The 16,598-nt window shown below is 35.8% G+C and overlaps 1 protein-coding gene across 2 annotated transcripts in view; it reads left to right on the top strand.

The window, feature by feature from the left end:
* XPO4 (exportin 4) overlaps nt 1-16,598 on the top strand; it is a 75,368-nt gene that overhangs the window by 40,321 nt on the left and 18,449 nt on the right. Inside the window, exons 7-12 of one of the 2 annotated variants that reach the window (XM_057368513.1) lie at nt 6,664-6,776; nt 9,159-9,316; nt 9,626-9,800; nt 13,886-14,062; nt 15,681-15,823; nt 15,945-16,090. In XM_057368513.1, coding sequence (XP_057224496.1) covers nt 6,664-6,776; nt 9,159-9,316; nt 9,626-9,800; nt 13,886-14,062; nt 15,681-15,823; nt 15,945-16,090 — 912 coding nt within the window. The remainder of the gene's footprint in view (nt 1-6,663; nt 6,777-9,158; nt 9,317-9,625; nt 9,801-13,885; nt 14,063-15,680; nt 15,824-15,944; nt 16,091-16,598) is intronic. The other variant, XM_057368514.1, reaches the window with a different exon arrangement.

The following is a 16,598-nucleotide window of genomic DNA, read 5'->3' as shown; positions in this document are numbered from 1 at the left end:
TTTATGTATCAGCCAGTTTTCACAGAAGTTGCAACATCTTCAATCATCCTTGAGAAAAGTTGGTCTTAGCTGCCAAAGATTTGGTGGCTATTGGGGTTTACAGTGCCATGTTGATTGTATTGTGGCATAAATCTCTTATCCTTAAGATGACCTTTTTAAAAGTAACTGTTGGTTKTTGGATCATGAGCAGTGAAAGTTGGCTTGGCTGTAGTCTATGAATAGAACATTACATGAGAAGCTAAGAATTGCTGTGTTGATTGATCAGTTAGAGTCCTTTTGGTGTCCTCATTCCAAATCTTGACAGTTCATATGCTGAAGCAATAGACATAAATTTAATACTCGAAGCATCAAGTAAAACGATTCATTGTATTCTCAGATATATTCTTTTCCCTTTAGTTGGTATTTCCCCTGGCAAGAGAGTATGGATTTTCAGTATTCCCTGCAGCATCACAGTAATCTGTAGGATATTTATGCAGTCTTTAGCAAAATTCTTGTATCTCCAAAATGGGGAAGTAGCATAAATATGCATTAACKGTGTGGTGACCATTGCAAAGAGGCACATTATTCATATCCCCCAGATGTGAGAATTGCATCAAAAGATACCACTTCTCGAGAGTTCTATGCTGTTATAGAACAACTTGGTAAGTGTTGCATTGTTAATGCAGTCTTGGACAGTATTGCCATGAATTGTAATGGAAGTTGTTGTAAATCTGCATTATCTGTTGCTATCATGAAAGATGCATTCTGGAATACCCACCTCATTGGAGCAACAAAAGAGGAAACTCTGGGACCTTCCTAATTTCAAATTGGAACTCGGTATTTTTAAATTCTCTTTGTATGCAATAGGAAGGACATGGTATACTGACCTAGGAGGCCTCCTGTCAGTCATGTGCAGTTTCTCCTGTTTCATTTTCCAACAATCATCTATTGTTATTTTTATCTGCTACCTTGGGATATTAGTTTACCCGATGTTTGTGTATGCTTCAGCGATAGTATCTTGTGGCAGTGTTGGCTTCTGTGTGGTTTCTTTTTTCAGTGCTATTTACAGTATTGTTAAATATTATTTTCTTGGATGGAACTAGTTTTATCTGCATCTTTTCTTAAATTAATGTTTTGACTAACTAAGGAAGTGCAGTTAATCAGTACTAAATGGTACAGCTCTCTACAAAAGTTCCTTCAAGTATATTGTGAGTATCCAAAGTCTCCAGTTAAGAAGCTGAATATTGCTGGGCTTTAATACCTTGTCATGGATGTACACATCCTCTGAAGTCAGTATGTAATTACAATTTCTATCATTTTACTTCCAGACTTACTTCTCTCGTCTTGGTTTTAGGATTTTTCTGTTCCTGGCAGCCATATTGTAATGGACTTTGGCTGAACGTCCTCAAATGCAAAAGTTCTTAGAACATAAGAATTGTGTCCATCTGTCTCCCATCTGCAGAAAGGTGTCTATTATCTTTCWTTGGGAGCTGTCATAGAAGTACTTATCCTTATTCCTCAATGTACAGTTTATGGTACATGGATAAAGAGATACTGAGGCTTTAGTTCTGGTTTTGGATTTGATGTCTATACTTGTTCAGAGGCAAGCTGGCAAATTTTCAAGTGAATGTAGAATCGGGGATTTAAAATGCAGGTTATGTAAACCTAGTGGTTTGCACTCTACTAATACACATCATTCCTGTTCTATTGGAATTGTTGGTGCCATGGTAGTTGTATGAACTGACTGAAGCTTTTGTCAGATCTGAACATTTTAGTGTTCCTTGGCAGTCAAAGGAAGAAAATTCTTAATATCTCTCTTTCGAAAATGTCTTTTAAAYCTCAAGCCAGAATGAGACACCTGTCTGGGAGATTCTGTGAACCATGTAGTTCTGCAGACTCTTAAGATTTGAACTCAGTCCAACCCAGATTGGTAGCATCTGTTGTGCATAGTGGAAGTGCATGAAAAACATATAGAACACTTGAGGCTGGTTTTTAGGAATGATTCAAGTTGGCATTGCTGCTAAAAAAGCATCCTGCCTTATCACCTCCCATAAGCATGATGCAGAGCAGGGAACCACCTAGCTGAAAATGTGGTGGCRTTTTTTAGCAGGTTGTGGCCCCCGGTTTGATTAATTGCACAACTGTAGAAATTATTCTACTGTACCAAGGAGTGACAACATAGATTTCTTCAGCAGAGTGGCTGCTTTCTGTAGGCTGTGTGTTAGGAGCCTGGATTTATCCTGAATTTACTGCAGCAGTCTGTTTTTACCTGAAAAATGAAGTGTTGGGGCACTATCTTGTCTATTGTTTGGGATACAGAACAAAATCCAATGTAACTGAAATAGCTGTATTTAAGAGAGCTCCATTTTACTTTTCTCAGACTTTTATCACCTACCACTCTTAGGTGAAAACTGACCTGACTTTGAAATCCCTGATGTTTAGAAATTATTTCTAGGATACTATGTGTTTTCTTGTCAATCCTTTCTAGCAACTTGTTAACAAAACATTGGGCAAACCCAAGAAGATTGKCAGGTCTCCTGAATTTAGTCATAATTGCCCTAAACATATTTGTATTGATGTTGAACTTTTTAACAATTAGTCTTCCATAATTTCTGTTTTCTTGAATAAATTCTGTAATCAGTTTGCAATGTAGGAACATCTTCAAAGCATTAATATCAGGAGAGGAAAAGAGACCAGGAATGACCATTTTTATGAAGGGGAGCTGATATTCTGTTCTCCCAGTTTTGCAGTGTTGGTCACAGCACCCTGGATGGCAGCTGGTGTGTGGTGGAAAGGTGTGAGTCCTCAGCCTCATCTGCRTGGCAGCCACTTGTGCATGGGTGCTTTAAGTGCAAGTTAGGCTGGAAGTGATCAACTTGCATACCATAAGCTGCATAACCATAGCAGCAGAATGTACTGGGAACTGCAGAATCTGCATGGGTGGTCATGAGCCTTGGAACTGGCATGGCTCTGGAATTGGCCAGGTTTAAAATTAGCTTGGGTGTTCCTACACTTCCTACTCCTGTTGCTGCAATCCGAGTCCGTTGTCTCCAACACAAAGTATTGTTTCATTCTTGTGACAGTTAAGAACACTTGTGTTTAATAATTAAATATTTAAGCATATGCTCCTTGTTCTGGTTGCTGGATGTATTTGCTGAGAGTGTAAGGTATGGAAAGGTCTGTGAGGGATTTTTCCATAGGGGGCAGCAAGTCTCTGCATCACTTCTAGGCAGTTTCTCCTTAGACTTATCCCATGTGCTTGGCTCACTAGCTAGGAAGCCAGAGGAGGTCTTAAAATCTAGATAAAGTCAGTATTTAACATAACAGTGGAGGGCAGAAATTACCTTTCTAATGCAGGTTTTTATTTTTAGAATGCAAGTCTACAACTGGCACAAAACTATTTAGAAATACTTTAAACCACAAAAGTTAAAGTGATTAAAATAGCTTTTAAGGAAGATACTCAACAGTCCAGGAGTTTTTTCTCCATTTCTGAGATGTTTTTTGCTCCTGTGCACAAACTTATGAATGGGGTTCTAGTAGAAGTCTTAGTTTTGGTTTTTGAGTTCCAAACTTACTGTTTGTGGAAGAACAAGCCTTGTTTGTCTTGGGAAAAAAGATTGTGGGATTTATTCTCAGATACTGAAACTTGTTGAAATACTGAAGTRAAAATTATAATCTTTCATGGCTGCCTTAGGATATTAAATATTTTTATATTCATCTTTGCCTATCAGTCTCTTCCTGGGACGAGGGCTATGAGTGAGAGGAAAACTACACATTTGTTAGCCTTTTATTTTTGTTGTTTTAGTATATTCCTCAAAAATAGCACATAAATCTCAACCTTTCTTTTTCCTAAATTAGTTTTAAAATTAAAAATGTATAATTTTTTTTAAAAACTGCTCTTGTTTCCAGCTTATGGAATGAACCAAGCATGGAGCTAATGTCTACATGCATAAATTGAGTTAAAGGTAAAATAAAATACCTTTTAACATTATGGTCTTCTCCCGTTTCTCTCTAGGCACTAAGAGCCAGCATATGAGCTTTATCATACATGAAGGCTTCTAATTATGTTCTTACGCTTTTTAATAGAGTTCTGTTCACATCATTGAATAATTTGATTCWTGCAGAAGATTCTGGTGTCTGAAGGAATCAGTGTCCTAAATCTTGCAAAATGGGTGAAACGTTGACATGCTTCTTATAGCTGTTTGTTAGACTGGATTTCCATATCATTCAAAGTGAATTGTATTAAGAGTTAATCATTCCTCAGTCAACCTGGGTATGTTAGAAATAGTTGTGATATTATCAGAAGTGGTTTACAATTGTTTTTCATTTTGGAAACAAAAAAACCTCCAAACTCTCCAGAATGTCATAGTAGACTAATCTGTGCTTATCATAAATCTATGTTGTAAGTCTAAATCGTAAGTACAAACTCGAGTGCTTAGAAGTGTAGTGCTAGTTCTGTACTCTTCATTTATTCATATTTCTTGAGAAGAAAGTTAATTATGGGTGATGAAGAGTGCATTTGTCCTGTGCATACCTATGTGCCAGGTACTTTAGCGCTGTTTTTCAGGTTTGGCATAATGGGATTTCTGCTAATAAAAGTGAACCATAGAACAATGTAAGCTGGGTACTTTGTGTCAGTAAGCATCTCCACCGACAGTTTCTGCTAATGTTTGCATCCATTTAGTAYATGATGGAAAATGGGGGCAAGATCTCCATGATAGGTGGGGTCATAATTTGTAAGTTCAGTGAACAGATATTTTACCCCCAAATTTCCTATTGTCAGATGTGTCATCAGTCAGTTAGCTTGAGAAACAGGACTAAAAATAACAGGATAGTTAGTCTTGTTAAAATAGCCCTTCTTTCATTCCACATGAAAAGCATTTTGTAGCTGGTCCCCTCTTTAGACTTAACCTAGCCAAGAGTAAATTTGTTTTCAGAGATTGATAATGTGTTTATGATTGTCTTCTGATAATATTTATAGTCCATTCACTTATTAGAGAATCACAGCAAAGGATATTTTTGTCAGTAAACAATTCTAAAATACCATTTGGATTAAAAGCTTCTAAATAAAAATGCAAAAAGGCATAATTTGTGAGATAAAATTAGTTTTTATTTAGAATATTACTCCTAAGAAAGGATGCTAGCATGTGATAATTTCATTAACTTTTGGGGTTTTTTTTAGTGGCTAGAACCAAAGCATATTTGATCATTTAAATTGCATCAGTATTTCAGATGGAAGTAAAGTAGAATATTTTGTGACTTATTTTTTCCCCGTCTGAAATAATGCAGATGTGATATAGTTCAACATACACTGATAATTTTGAAAATTGTGAAACTGGTTTTATTTTGCACTAGAGTGATTGTTCTTACACAGCATAATGTGCTGTCAACAGTCCTGCATGCATACCATCAGTGAAGATCCACTTGGTACTGTACTGTGGAAAAAGTCCCTTTTTTGGAATGTGGTTTTGCACAGTGTTATTAGGAATTTTGTCTTGTGTCAGAACTCAGAAGACGAGTATAAATAAAWTGAAATTGTGCTTCCTGCTTTGTGACTCAATTTTTCATATTAAACTACATGCTTGCTTTAAATATTGTTCCCTTAAACAGAATCCATCAAAAGTTAAGGGCTCTATTGTTTYGAACGATTCCATTGTAAAATTTATTTCCTTCTAAACATAGAAATAGTTTCTTACACACTTTTTTATTACACTGGATTACTTACAGTACAAAAGATAGTGCAGTTCATTACYAGTAGGTAAATTACTGTGCAGCTCAACATGCGGTTGCTTACTCTGATGGTTGGGTTAGAAAGGGATCAAAGAGGATAATCTAGGGTTTAAGAAAGACAAATAAAACATAAGTTGCTAAGTTAAAGTAGTTTTACTATTACTTGGAGTGGGGGGTGTCACTAAGGGAAGTACTTACAAAAATTTTTTATAAAAACTCTTTTGTGATCAGACTGACAAAGAATTGAACCTGTTTGTTTAAATGTTTTTGCTCATGTCTCTTTTTTTCTGTACTAGAAGATTTGCAGACTTTTGTAAATTAAGTTATGCCAAAATACATGGTGAGAGCTGAAATGAGTGCAGCAAAACTGTGCCTTTACAGTGTGCACATTTTTCATGTGCGTACCTTGCAAACATGTTTAATATGGCAATGCTTTGTGCTGAGTTGCGCTTTTGTTCTTCTCAGTGTGATTAGAAAATGTAGATTAATGCAGGGCTAACATATCTGCATTCTGTAACACATAYCTGGCTATTTAGAAAAATAGAATATAGATTTCACTGAACTATCTTTARCCATGGTAAGGCCTTTTTAAAAGCTGCCAGGAAAATTTTTTAGAAAATTATTTCCTATTTTGCATAAATTTTAACACCTGTTAATTGCGGTTGCTTTTTTCCCTTCTCGCTGTGTCACATTAGACACCCTGGTTATCAAAGTGATCGTATCGCTATGGTATGTCTCATAATTATGATCAAACTGTTATCTAACATTCCTGGAGCATTCTTTTTTTCAATACTTAATACCTTTTATTCCTTGGCCTCATGCATGAATTATGCTGTGTATGTGAAGAGGCTTAAAGTTTGTTTCCATTACATTCTTTCTGAATGGATCCTGTTGTATCTAGGATTTTTTTAAAGCCAAGTAGGAATGTTATTGTTGACCTTGACACCAGATAACTGGGCAGACATTATATAGCTATGTTTGAATCCTCACAAAATGTGATGCTAAAGCCAACAGAATCCTGGCGTGAGACCCTCCTGGACAGCAGAGTTATGGAGCTTTTCTTTACAGTAAGTTTCTTTCTTCAACTTTCATAGTCCAGACCACAGGGAAAGCAGCTCCTTCCTGTTCTAAAACTGTATTGTCGGACTCTTCCTTTTTCATCAGGTAGGACTGATTCTGTTCACTTCAGCTTGCTTATCAAAGCAGACAGAAATACTGTCTTTTTCCTAGGTTACTGAATATATATTTTGCCTATTAGTTGTTTTAAATTGATAACCACTAGCAACAGAAAAAAGGTGTATAGTTATTTAAACTTTYATACATTTAATACTTCTGGACCTGTGCTCGTCAGACAAAAGCAAGCACAATGCGCAGTAGTAGAGTGAATCTTTTGGATAAGGTGTAACGGCTCTCAGAAAAGATCAAATATGTGTTTACAGACAGTAAAGCATTTGCAGCTGAAAATAAGCAATGTCTTTGTAGTTTCCTAGCCAATTTCAGCATACAGAATTCTGTATCCCTCCTCAGCACAAAGGAAATTCACACAAGTTAAAATAGAGTAAGTTAGGAAGGATGAGGAAGAGGTAGTGTTGGGGAAGGGTATGTAATACTGAATTTCTGTAACTTAACCCCAGAGTATTAGAAACAGATAAAATTCATGTTGTTCTCTTTTTACAACTGTTGGGAGAAGTTTGTACGCATTGCTCAGCTAGGAGTYACTGCAGCAGCAACATATATTGGCTTGTAAATTCATTTGCTATGCAATTTGTATTAGGTTTCATCTCTTGGGACCTAAGAWTTCAGCATTCTSAGGCTTTTTTTCATTTTTGCAAAGCAGATAAATAATGCACTCAAAACTTGGACAAGGTTGTTRTTAAACAGTGTAAATGTAACTTTCCAGTGCTACATGACAGTATGTGTTTGGATATATGTCCTTACTTAATAAGATCTTTTGATAATTTTTTTTTTCTGGAAGTTTATCCAGCAGTTTTGAGAAGGTGAAAAAAATCACTGGCAGAGCTCTCAGCAGCTACACACAGTCTGAACAGCTGTCTAGACTATCCAGACAGTTGCTACTTCAGCTGTGAACCTCCACATACAAATAACTTTTTGGCTTGYATGTTAACCCTTCTTTGTTTAATAGTATGAAATTGTCAAAGTTGGATACTTGTTTCCTTGTTTGGTTTACAATTACTTACTTGTGATAAGAAAAGTATTTTTAATAATATGCAGATTTGTTTTAATACATTTGCATTTTACTTAATAGCAACCAAAGCTTGCCTGTATTCTATTATTTTTTGAATGAATCCTAGCCAGGGCAGTATGCTGTCAGTTCTGGTTTTAGATTCCTGATTTGCAGTGGTTGAGGCTTGCAGTAATAGTTTGCTGTTTGAAGTAATATAAGTAAATGGCAGTCATTTTTATTCATTTATTTGATCTGAGAAATTTTAATAACCTTGCAAAAGTTGGCAGAACTGTGTTAGAGCAAGAGCCTTCATTTCTAATCTCAGCCTCATGTGGGACATATATTAGGAGGGATATTTCTGTTGCAGAAAATACTTGTTTCTATTTGTTTCTCTTGCTAGTTTGATCTTTCAGGGATTAACTGTGCAGCTAATCCAACTAGTTATGAGTTGGGTGAGCTTGCAACTATAACACCACAGAGAAATGGTTATTGTTTTAACTGTGCTTCTAGTTATACTGTTACTGAAATAATTTAACTAAATTGCACTTTGGGTGAAAAAGCTACTATGTTTATTTWTTCAATAAGTCTTCTGTGAAAAAATGGGAGGCATGAGTTTAAAAAGATTCTTTAAATCCATACTTGACTGATTAAAATAAGTATGTGAGAATATATTTACTGGAATACTAAGATTCAAATCTAGAAAGTCTCAGTGACAAATAATGACGTAACAGTTTGCACAATGCAGGAAGATTGCTGGTGGCCTCATGTAATATAAGGGTGTTGCCAAGGAAGTGATGCATTCATTTTTGTATATGTCTTCAGTGTTTACCTCTGCTAAAGAAGCATCTATATGATCTTGATTGAACTTGTTGACTAACTTTAGCAAGACTGTAGCCTAGGCATAGTTAGCATAATAGAGATGACTGTCATTATTGCTGTTTTTAGAAGGAGCAGCATGTCTGACTGRCTGGCATCTGTTTCTCTCTTTAAGACATAACATTCAATAGTTCAATTCTCAACATGTAGGTGAGCCTTAACTAAATGTTAGTTTCAGTGAGTTAATTCATGGTTTGAGATTGTGTGAGCTGAGTCATGATTTTAATGTTTGCCATGGTTTAGGGAGTTGCAGAAACCCCTGTATTTCAGACTGAATGGAAGTTATAGTAAGCTTTTTTTGGTGTGTGCTCTTTTGGATTGAGAGCCATGTGACTGTTATAAGAACACCCTGTTTTCATGTATTATTAACTACCTCACTTCCTGAAAGGTACATCGAAAAATCAGAGAAGATACAGATATGGCCCAAGATTCATTGCAGTGCCTGGCACAGCTGGCGTCTTTGCACGGGCCAGTCTTTCCTGATGAAGGTTCACAAGTTGATTACCTGGCACACTTCATTGAGGGATTACTGAATACTATCAATGGGTATGTATGCCTGMTCTCTAAATTTAGAAGGCATCTTTTAATCTTTAGTTTGGACTGTGGCATATCTGTGTGGAGAAGTGGTGTGACTTGCTTATTTCTGGATATAATTTGTGCTTACTGTTGAATTACTTAAATTGAGAAAGAGCAGTTTAAAGTAGGTRGTGCTTATTACAAAGTATTTATTGAAATATTATGAATATTGAAATATTTATTAAAATATTATGAAGTATTGATTGAAAATGTATCAACAAAATCAATTCCTTATTAGAAAATTTCTTAATGGCAAAAACCTGCTATTTCTATCTATAGAATTGAAATAGAAGACTCTGAAGCAGTGGGAATTTCCAGTATTATCAGCAACCTGATAACTGTATTTCCTCGTAATATTTTAACGGCCATTCCAAATGAACTTTTCTCTTCATTTGTTAACTGCCTCGCACAYCTCACCTGTTCATTTGGAAGAAGTGCTGCCTTGGAAGAAGTGGTAAGTAGCTGCTCTCAAAAGAGTGGGTGGCCTTTTTCATTTCTCTTTATTTGTGACAAGCATAAGTGACATGAGAATTTGGCTGTTTTGTTAGTAATGGTTGTGGATTCAGTGGTTTTGTCCTAGATATTTCTGAAATTGCATATAGGAGGGTTTTCTTTTTATTTCACTCAGCTTAATGAGCATAATTACAGACTGGGTGCATCTTTCAGGCTTTATTTTGATTTACAGCATGACTTAATGTTTTAAGGGAATGGATTCACTTAAAATATTACAGTTTTAAGTATTGCTGACTTGCTGTTGTAGGGCTTCTCTGAAAAYTGTTGTAGATGATGAGTAGGTTACAGTCCTGAAAGTTTAAGATGACTACATGAACATATGGACAGACTGAAATTTAACTGCTGCCTAGAGTTCTGAGTCAGGAGTTTCTGTTTTAAGAGAATGTAGCCATTAAGATCTGTTGTTAACACCATACTTCTAAGCTGTTCAGCTCATCCCTTCATTGCTGACAGTTCAAATGGTAATTGTGCGTACAAATGTAGCACAGGAATTAAGAGCATTTTTTTCTGGTGGCTTCTTTCAAATTTTGGTTGTAACATTAATGAGCAGTTGGGGTAGCCCAGGTATTCTGCTTCTAAAAATTGCATTAAAAATAAAAACTACTAAAGAGATATAGTTTAAGGAAAAAACCCTGYAAGAGTTAAGGCGAATAATCTTGCACTTCAGCTATTTATGTGCAGTAGCTATAGATTTAAAATGAGACTGAAGATACTAACTTATGTTTCCCCATTATCATGAGAAAGTATGATTTTTTTTTTGCCTGTTTGGTGTAGTGACAGAGGTTAATTACCTGAGTTCGAAAATAATTATGTCTTTCAACTTTGTTAGGAAATACTTCTGTGTTTCTTTATTAGAGAACACAGGTGTATTAATTAGCATTCATTGCAGAACATTAGGCCATCTCTTCACTTCAAGGTTAAAATGTATTATATCTGGCCTAGTGCTCACTTAAACTTTTCAATTTTTTCATCTCTTATTCAAAAAATCGGTGTTTAAATTTAGAATCCAAAATACAACTAGTTTCCAAACCTTGTTGGTCAAAATTTGCATGCTTTTGTGATTTTCTAGTTGAATATTGRATATATGTTCTGGTGCTCACCAATMCATTTAGAAATGCTCCTGAAGCCTTTATAAAATTCAGCAAAATCAGAGGCAGCTGTCATTTAAATTCAAGGGACTAAAGGGATGTTCTTTCCTCAGTTAGTGTCTTGTTACTTGAGAACTAGAATATGCAATCATGTTTAATGAAAACAGTACACAACATAATGCCATTTAAAACACTAAATCTCTCAGCAAGATCTTGCACTAGCTTGTATCACTATCTGGTGCAATGATACCATGTGTTGTGCCTGTAGAAATACTGCTTTGCACCCCTAAAAACAATCTTTTGKCTTAGGAATGTCCCAGCCATAGCTAATGTGTTCCCAAGCTTCTTTTAGAATGCATGCACTAATATTTTCTGTGAGCTCATGTGCTGTCTGTAATTAAGAGCTTTCTGATAGATAAAATACTGTGTGTGTTTGGCTCAGTAGAATCCTCTTGATTCCTGGAGCTTTTCAGACATATGGAATGCAGGCAGGCATACTCCTTAAGCTTTGCTGGTTGGTAAAGCTGTTGTACCCATATTTCTTCCACTTCATCTGCCAGCAGAACATACCATGAGAACATGACAGAAACCCTGTCAAGGCACATGAAATCTACTTAGCTGAAGACCTGCTGTGAAAACTATCAAAATATGGAGGTTCTGAATCAAAATATGCAAACCAYTTCAAAGAATCTAATACTGATTTTCTGCCATGCGGAAAACCCCACAATCCAAACATCATGTTTGAATGCTGTTCCACATTAGCCTGCTGGTTTGAGTTGGGAAGATTGGCTGAAGGAAGTTGAAACATTTGCCTGAGCAGCTACACTGGTAGAGAGAGGGTAATAAGCTTCAGCAAGGTTGAGAATTAGTTTATGGGGCAAGGTGGACTGGTAATCTCTTCCTTTAATGGCACTGGGTGCGAGAGGAGGTGTTCGTCCACAGCTRTGCTCTGCCTTGCTCAACACTTAACGCTTATGCAGAAGTAGAAATCAAATTCACCTGAATTAGTGAAGAGTAGGAGCAGGATATGGGATGAGAAGTTAAATAGAAATTATATCAAAAGCATCTTCCTCTCAAAACTAATCTTAATGCACCATTCCTGTTTCACGATGTTTTTTAAATTATGTGAAGGCAGAGATCATTCTGAATTTGATTCCCTCTGCTGTGCTTCCAACTCTTAGCAGCTTGTTGCTGTTCGACAAACTTTTGAGGTGTGCTTTCTTCAAAGGGTCAGCAAACTAGGAAGGAAGAATTTTTTCCCCCCCCTGTATTAGAGGAATTAAGCATATTTACTTTAAATTTACCTGGTTTACCTTGCCTCTCCTGAAGATCTGGGTTCTGATCYGTCAGATTGGTTCAGCTCCCAGTCTACAGCACAGCGCTTTGTCTGTATGACATCTTTGGTAGCCCAGCTCTAGCTAAKCTGAAATAAGGTTTCTTTGGGACCAGATTGATTCAGAATGGATAAAAACTTTCTACTGTTCAGAGCATTTATTTTATGGAGGCACTTATTAGTCCTAGATTGCTTATGAGAATATCTCCAAGTGTTAAAATAATTTTCCTTTATGGCATTAACTTCTTCATTAYCTTTTCAAATAAATGAATTGGATATATTTGAAGGTATTTTGTTGTTCATAAAAACATGTCTGTTTATTTGTTTATGCTCTCAATTATTAAAAACTGTTAAAAATAATTTATGGAAGTTATAGATGTAAATAYATTACGTACATGTCAAACTACTTCCACATTGAATGACTGTCTATAAATTTATGTCTCCTTTAGCCAATTTTAAAAATGTGGTGTCCTTCTTAAATTTATGATTTATGTTAGTGTTGAATACAATTTTTCCTCTCTCCTTGTTACCTTTAGGTTTYKTTTTCACAATTACTTCAGTACATCCTGTATTTTGACTTCTGAAAATAAGACAACTTTGCAGTTACAAAAGGGTGCTGTGAAACTATCTTGAAATGCTTCCAGTGTGATATCAGTTTTTCCTCTTAATTAGTCATCCAGCCAGTGTTTTCTTTTCCTTGCCTGTTCATCCAACTGTGTTTGTAACTTCACTGAAAGTCAGGAATTCTTGTGTCTGGAGCATGATAAAGGCTTTAATATCTCTTTATTTAAGCATTGAACCATTTTACTAAGCTCTCCTATCTCAGAGGAACTTCTGTGAGCCATCCTGTAAAACTTCCTCTAAGAATTTTAACATCTTAGCAGGCTATTTAACTGCACAGTCACACTGAAGTTATTTGAAGTTGGATGTATCTACAAATGTTCAATTTTTGCATCAAAACAAAAAGTTGATAGCTACATTAAAAATACTTTTAAAAATAAACGGCCTCTTTGCTGATTGGGTTCTTCAGTTTGCCTACAACTCAGGACTTTTTCAGATAAGTTATTTCCTTTTGCAATTTATGTATTACATAGAAACACATGAATAGTTAAAAACAAGAAGCATTAGTTGAAATGCACCAAGTARTTAGAACTGCAGGCTTATTCTGTACAAATTCATTGGATTTTGGTTTGTTCATAGAATGAGAAGTTGTGATTCTTCATCAAAACTCACTATCTGTAATAAAGTTTCTTGAACACTAGCAGTCTTTCAGGAATTTCCTCTTGTCTTTTCTCTCTTTATTTCAGAAATAGTGGGATACCTATAAATATATWTGCAACACCAGTTGAAGAGAAATAGCTAAACACGTTGACAGGTTTTTAAAGCCTAGTAGGCATGAAAGCTGCAGTGACCTTTTCAATGCATCACTTCAGTTCATTCCAGTATTTTCTTGGCTGTCCTTAGATGGGTTGGTTTTGTGGCTGGTTTTTTTTTTTGCTTGTTTGTTTCAACAGTAAAAGAACATCTGTATAATAATGACGAATGGAAGTATGTTCCTCTGGTTTAGTTTAGGAATAAGGKTTTTTTTTTTTTCATCTTTTACAGCTTGACAAAGATGACATGGTGTATATGGAGGCATATGATAAGTTGCTGGAATCTTGGCTTACTTTGGTCCAAGATGACAAACATTTCCATAAAGGTTTCTTTACCCAACATGCTGTTCAAGTCTTTAATTCCTACATTCAGTGCCATCTAGCCGCTCCTGATGGCACAAGGAATTTGGTAAGCCTTCATTGTAATAGTTTTTGATGATAACGTATAGTAACTAGCCCATGTCTTTTGGTGTGTATGTATTATGTAGCTCAAAGCAGCTAGTATAGAACTGCCATTTGTGACTTTGGAAATAAAAAAAATTCCTGAACTTGTTACTCAGTTGTCATTTCCCAGTCTGTTTCTGTCATCCTGGAGAGGAACTAAAGGAATGCAAAGCTGGAAATCATTTTTTAAAAAAGAACAAAAATAAACGTGTAACTCAAATCAATGTGTATCTTGTTCTTTCTGCAGATACAGTGACTAAACTTTTGACCTTCCTTCTGGATTAGAGTTCTAGTTAAAATCCTCAGTGAAATTTGGGGCCTTTTTTATGAGTGTTGCCTCCCATACGCTATCTTCGAAATATAATTGACATACATAAATGTCTGAAAAAATGTGGACTGASTGTGCCCAAAGTACAAGAAATTTGGAATATCATGTGGTCTTTTTGGATAAAATAAATTCCTAATTGAGTTTTTGAACAGTTGATTGTCTGAAGAAAACTTGAAAGTATATCAAGTATCTCTTGAGCCATTGAGAAAGGAAGGTGATAAGTGTATTTGCCAGGAATCTGGATCTTACTAAAATAGATTCTTGTACAGAAAGTTGGATGCAGATGTTGGATGAATTAGTTGTTGCATAGATTCAATTCAATAACTGTATAAAATCTCTCTTTCATTTGATGCTGTGCAAAGATCTCAGAGATGCCTCATTCTGAAAAGCACTATGTAAAACATAATTCTGCTATCTCAGTAAGTAACAGATGGTAATAACAGTGCCAAAATTGAGAGAAATATTTCACAAGAGAACTTTGAATTCATGTCAGGCGGTCTTGACATAACTTGTATACACAGGTTAATTCATGTCATTCTGTGAGATAAGTCATTTATCCCATGGGTAACCTTTAAAAGCCACAGCTGGCATTTTAGAATGCTGCTTGTTCAATATCAAAGCAGTAACAGGAACTTTCTGTCTCTGCTTTGAGAGCAAGGGCTCACCCTTCAGTAAACAGCTGCAGCTTTGAAGTTGCCAAAAGAGAATGATTTGCTGGGTTACATAAAGAAATGATGGGTTAAAAGCACTTTGCATGAGGAGTTGTGTGGATTCAGTTTTCTGAGCCCTCTGTAGAAACAAAGCAGACTGATAGCTTTGTCTGGATTCTGTATTTTACTTTGTTACTTGCATTAATTTTATGATTATTAAAGAGATAAGAAACACTTCTAATATTCATACTTAGTTTCTAAATATCATGGTTCATCTCTTCAAGGAATAAAATCTGATTATAATTYAAATACTTTTAAAATGCAACCAAGATAAGCTTTGATAAATTGAACAGTGCAACTCTTGCATCAGCAAGAAATAAACCCGACATAATCATGATTATTAGTCTGCTGTTTTCTAGATTGTAAAGCAATATGAACCCATTTTGACTCTGTTTAACTCTTCTGTGTCTAATTTAGTACAAGTCTTGTTCATATATGCAAATTACCTTGAAAGAAAGAACCAAAATAATGCAGAAAATTGTGGTGATAAATTTAACAAATGTGACTCTTACTGGTTGCCTTTTATTTTGTTGAAATAACCAAAGACTGCCAATGGTGTGGCCTGTCGGGAAGAAGAAGAAATAAGTGAGCTGCAGGAAGATGACAGAGACCAGTTCTGTGACCAGTTGGCCAGCGTAGGCATGCTGGGGAGGATTGCTGCAGAACACTGCATACCTCTTCTCACAAGGTAAGTACAAAAGAAAGAAAAAGTCATGAATGCAAATTAATAGAGCTGTCACGTAGGAAAAGACTGACTTTGCCAAAACCATTTAAAACTGTGAAGCTATTTTTTTCTTATTTATCCACAGTTTGTTAGAAGACCGAGTGACAAGGCTCCATGGACAGTTGCAAAGACATCAGCAGCAGTTACTTGCCTCACCAGCATCAGGCTCAATTGACAATAAAGTGCTTGATGACCTGTATGAGGATATTCATTGGCTTATTTTAGTCACAGGTTAGTGAACAGCTTTAAATAGTATTTATTTTGGTAGTCTCATTGCAGCTGAGACACCTCAGGGGAAAAATATCCCTGTRAATCAACTACTCTCAATTGACTATATATTTGATCCTTTATGATGATTTCATCTTACCTATAGTACTTACAAAGTCCTTATCTTACTATCATCTGCCTTGAGTAACAGGAATATTATCTCTAAAAGATTACCTCTTTTAAAAGTTTCATCCATGGCCGTTGGAAATTCCTGCAACTAATTTTATTATAGATTTTTTGAATTGTGTTATCAGTCAACCTATTCAAGAAATGAGTCTGTTCATGGCACCAGTGATGTTGTCTGGGTGCACATGACTTTATAAGGGAGCCAACATGAGATCAGGGTAACGTGTCACCACTCAGTGGTGAGAAGAATCAAGTAAGTTCTCAGAATTTCATAGTGCTGATGATCCATACCCTGCCATTTTTATGTTCAGGGAACTTGAATTAGAACCTTTTTGAGTTTGATTTT

This window comes from Malurus melanocephalus, unplaced genomic scaffold (genome assembly GCF_030028575.1).
Source record: "Malurus melanocephalus ecotype Western Australia unplaced genomic scaffold, MMel_1.1 scaffold_93, whole genome shotgun sequence".
Taxonomy (NCBI): Eukaryota; Metazoa; Chordata; class Aves; order Passeriformes; family Maluridae; genus Malurus; species Malurus melanocephalus.
This window is presented reverse-complemented; position numbering and strand designations above follow the sequence as displayed.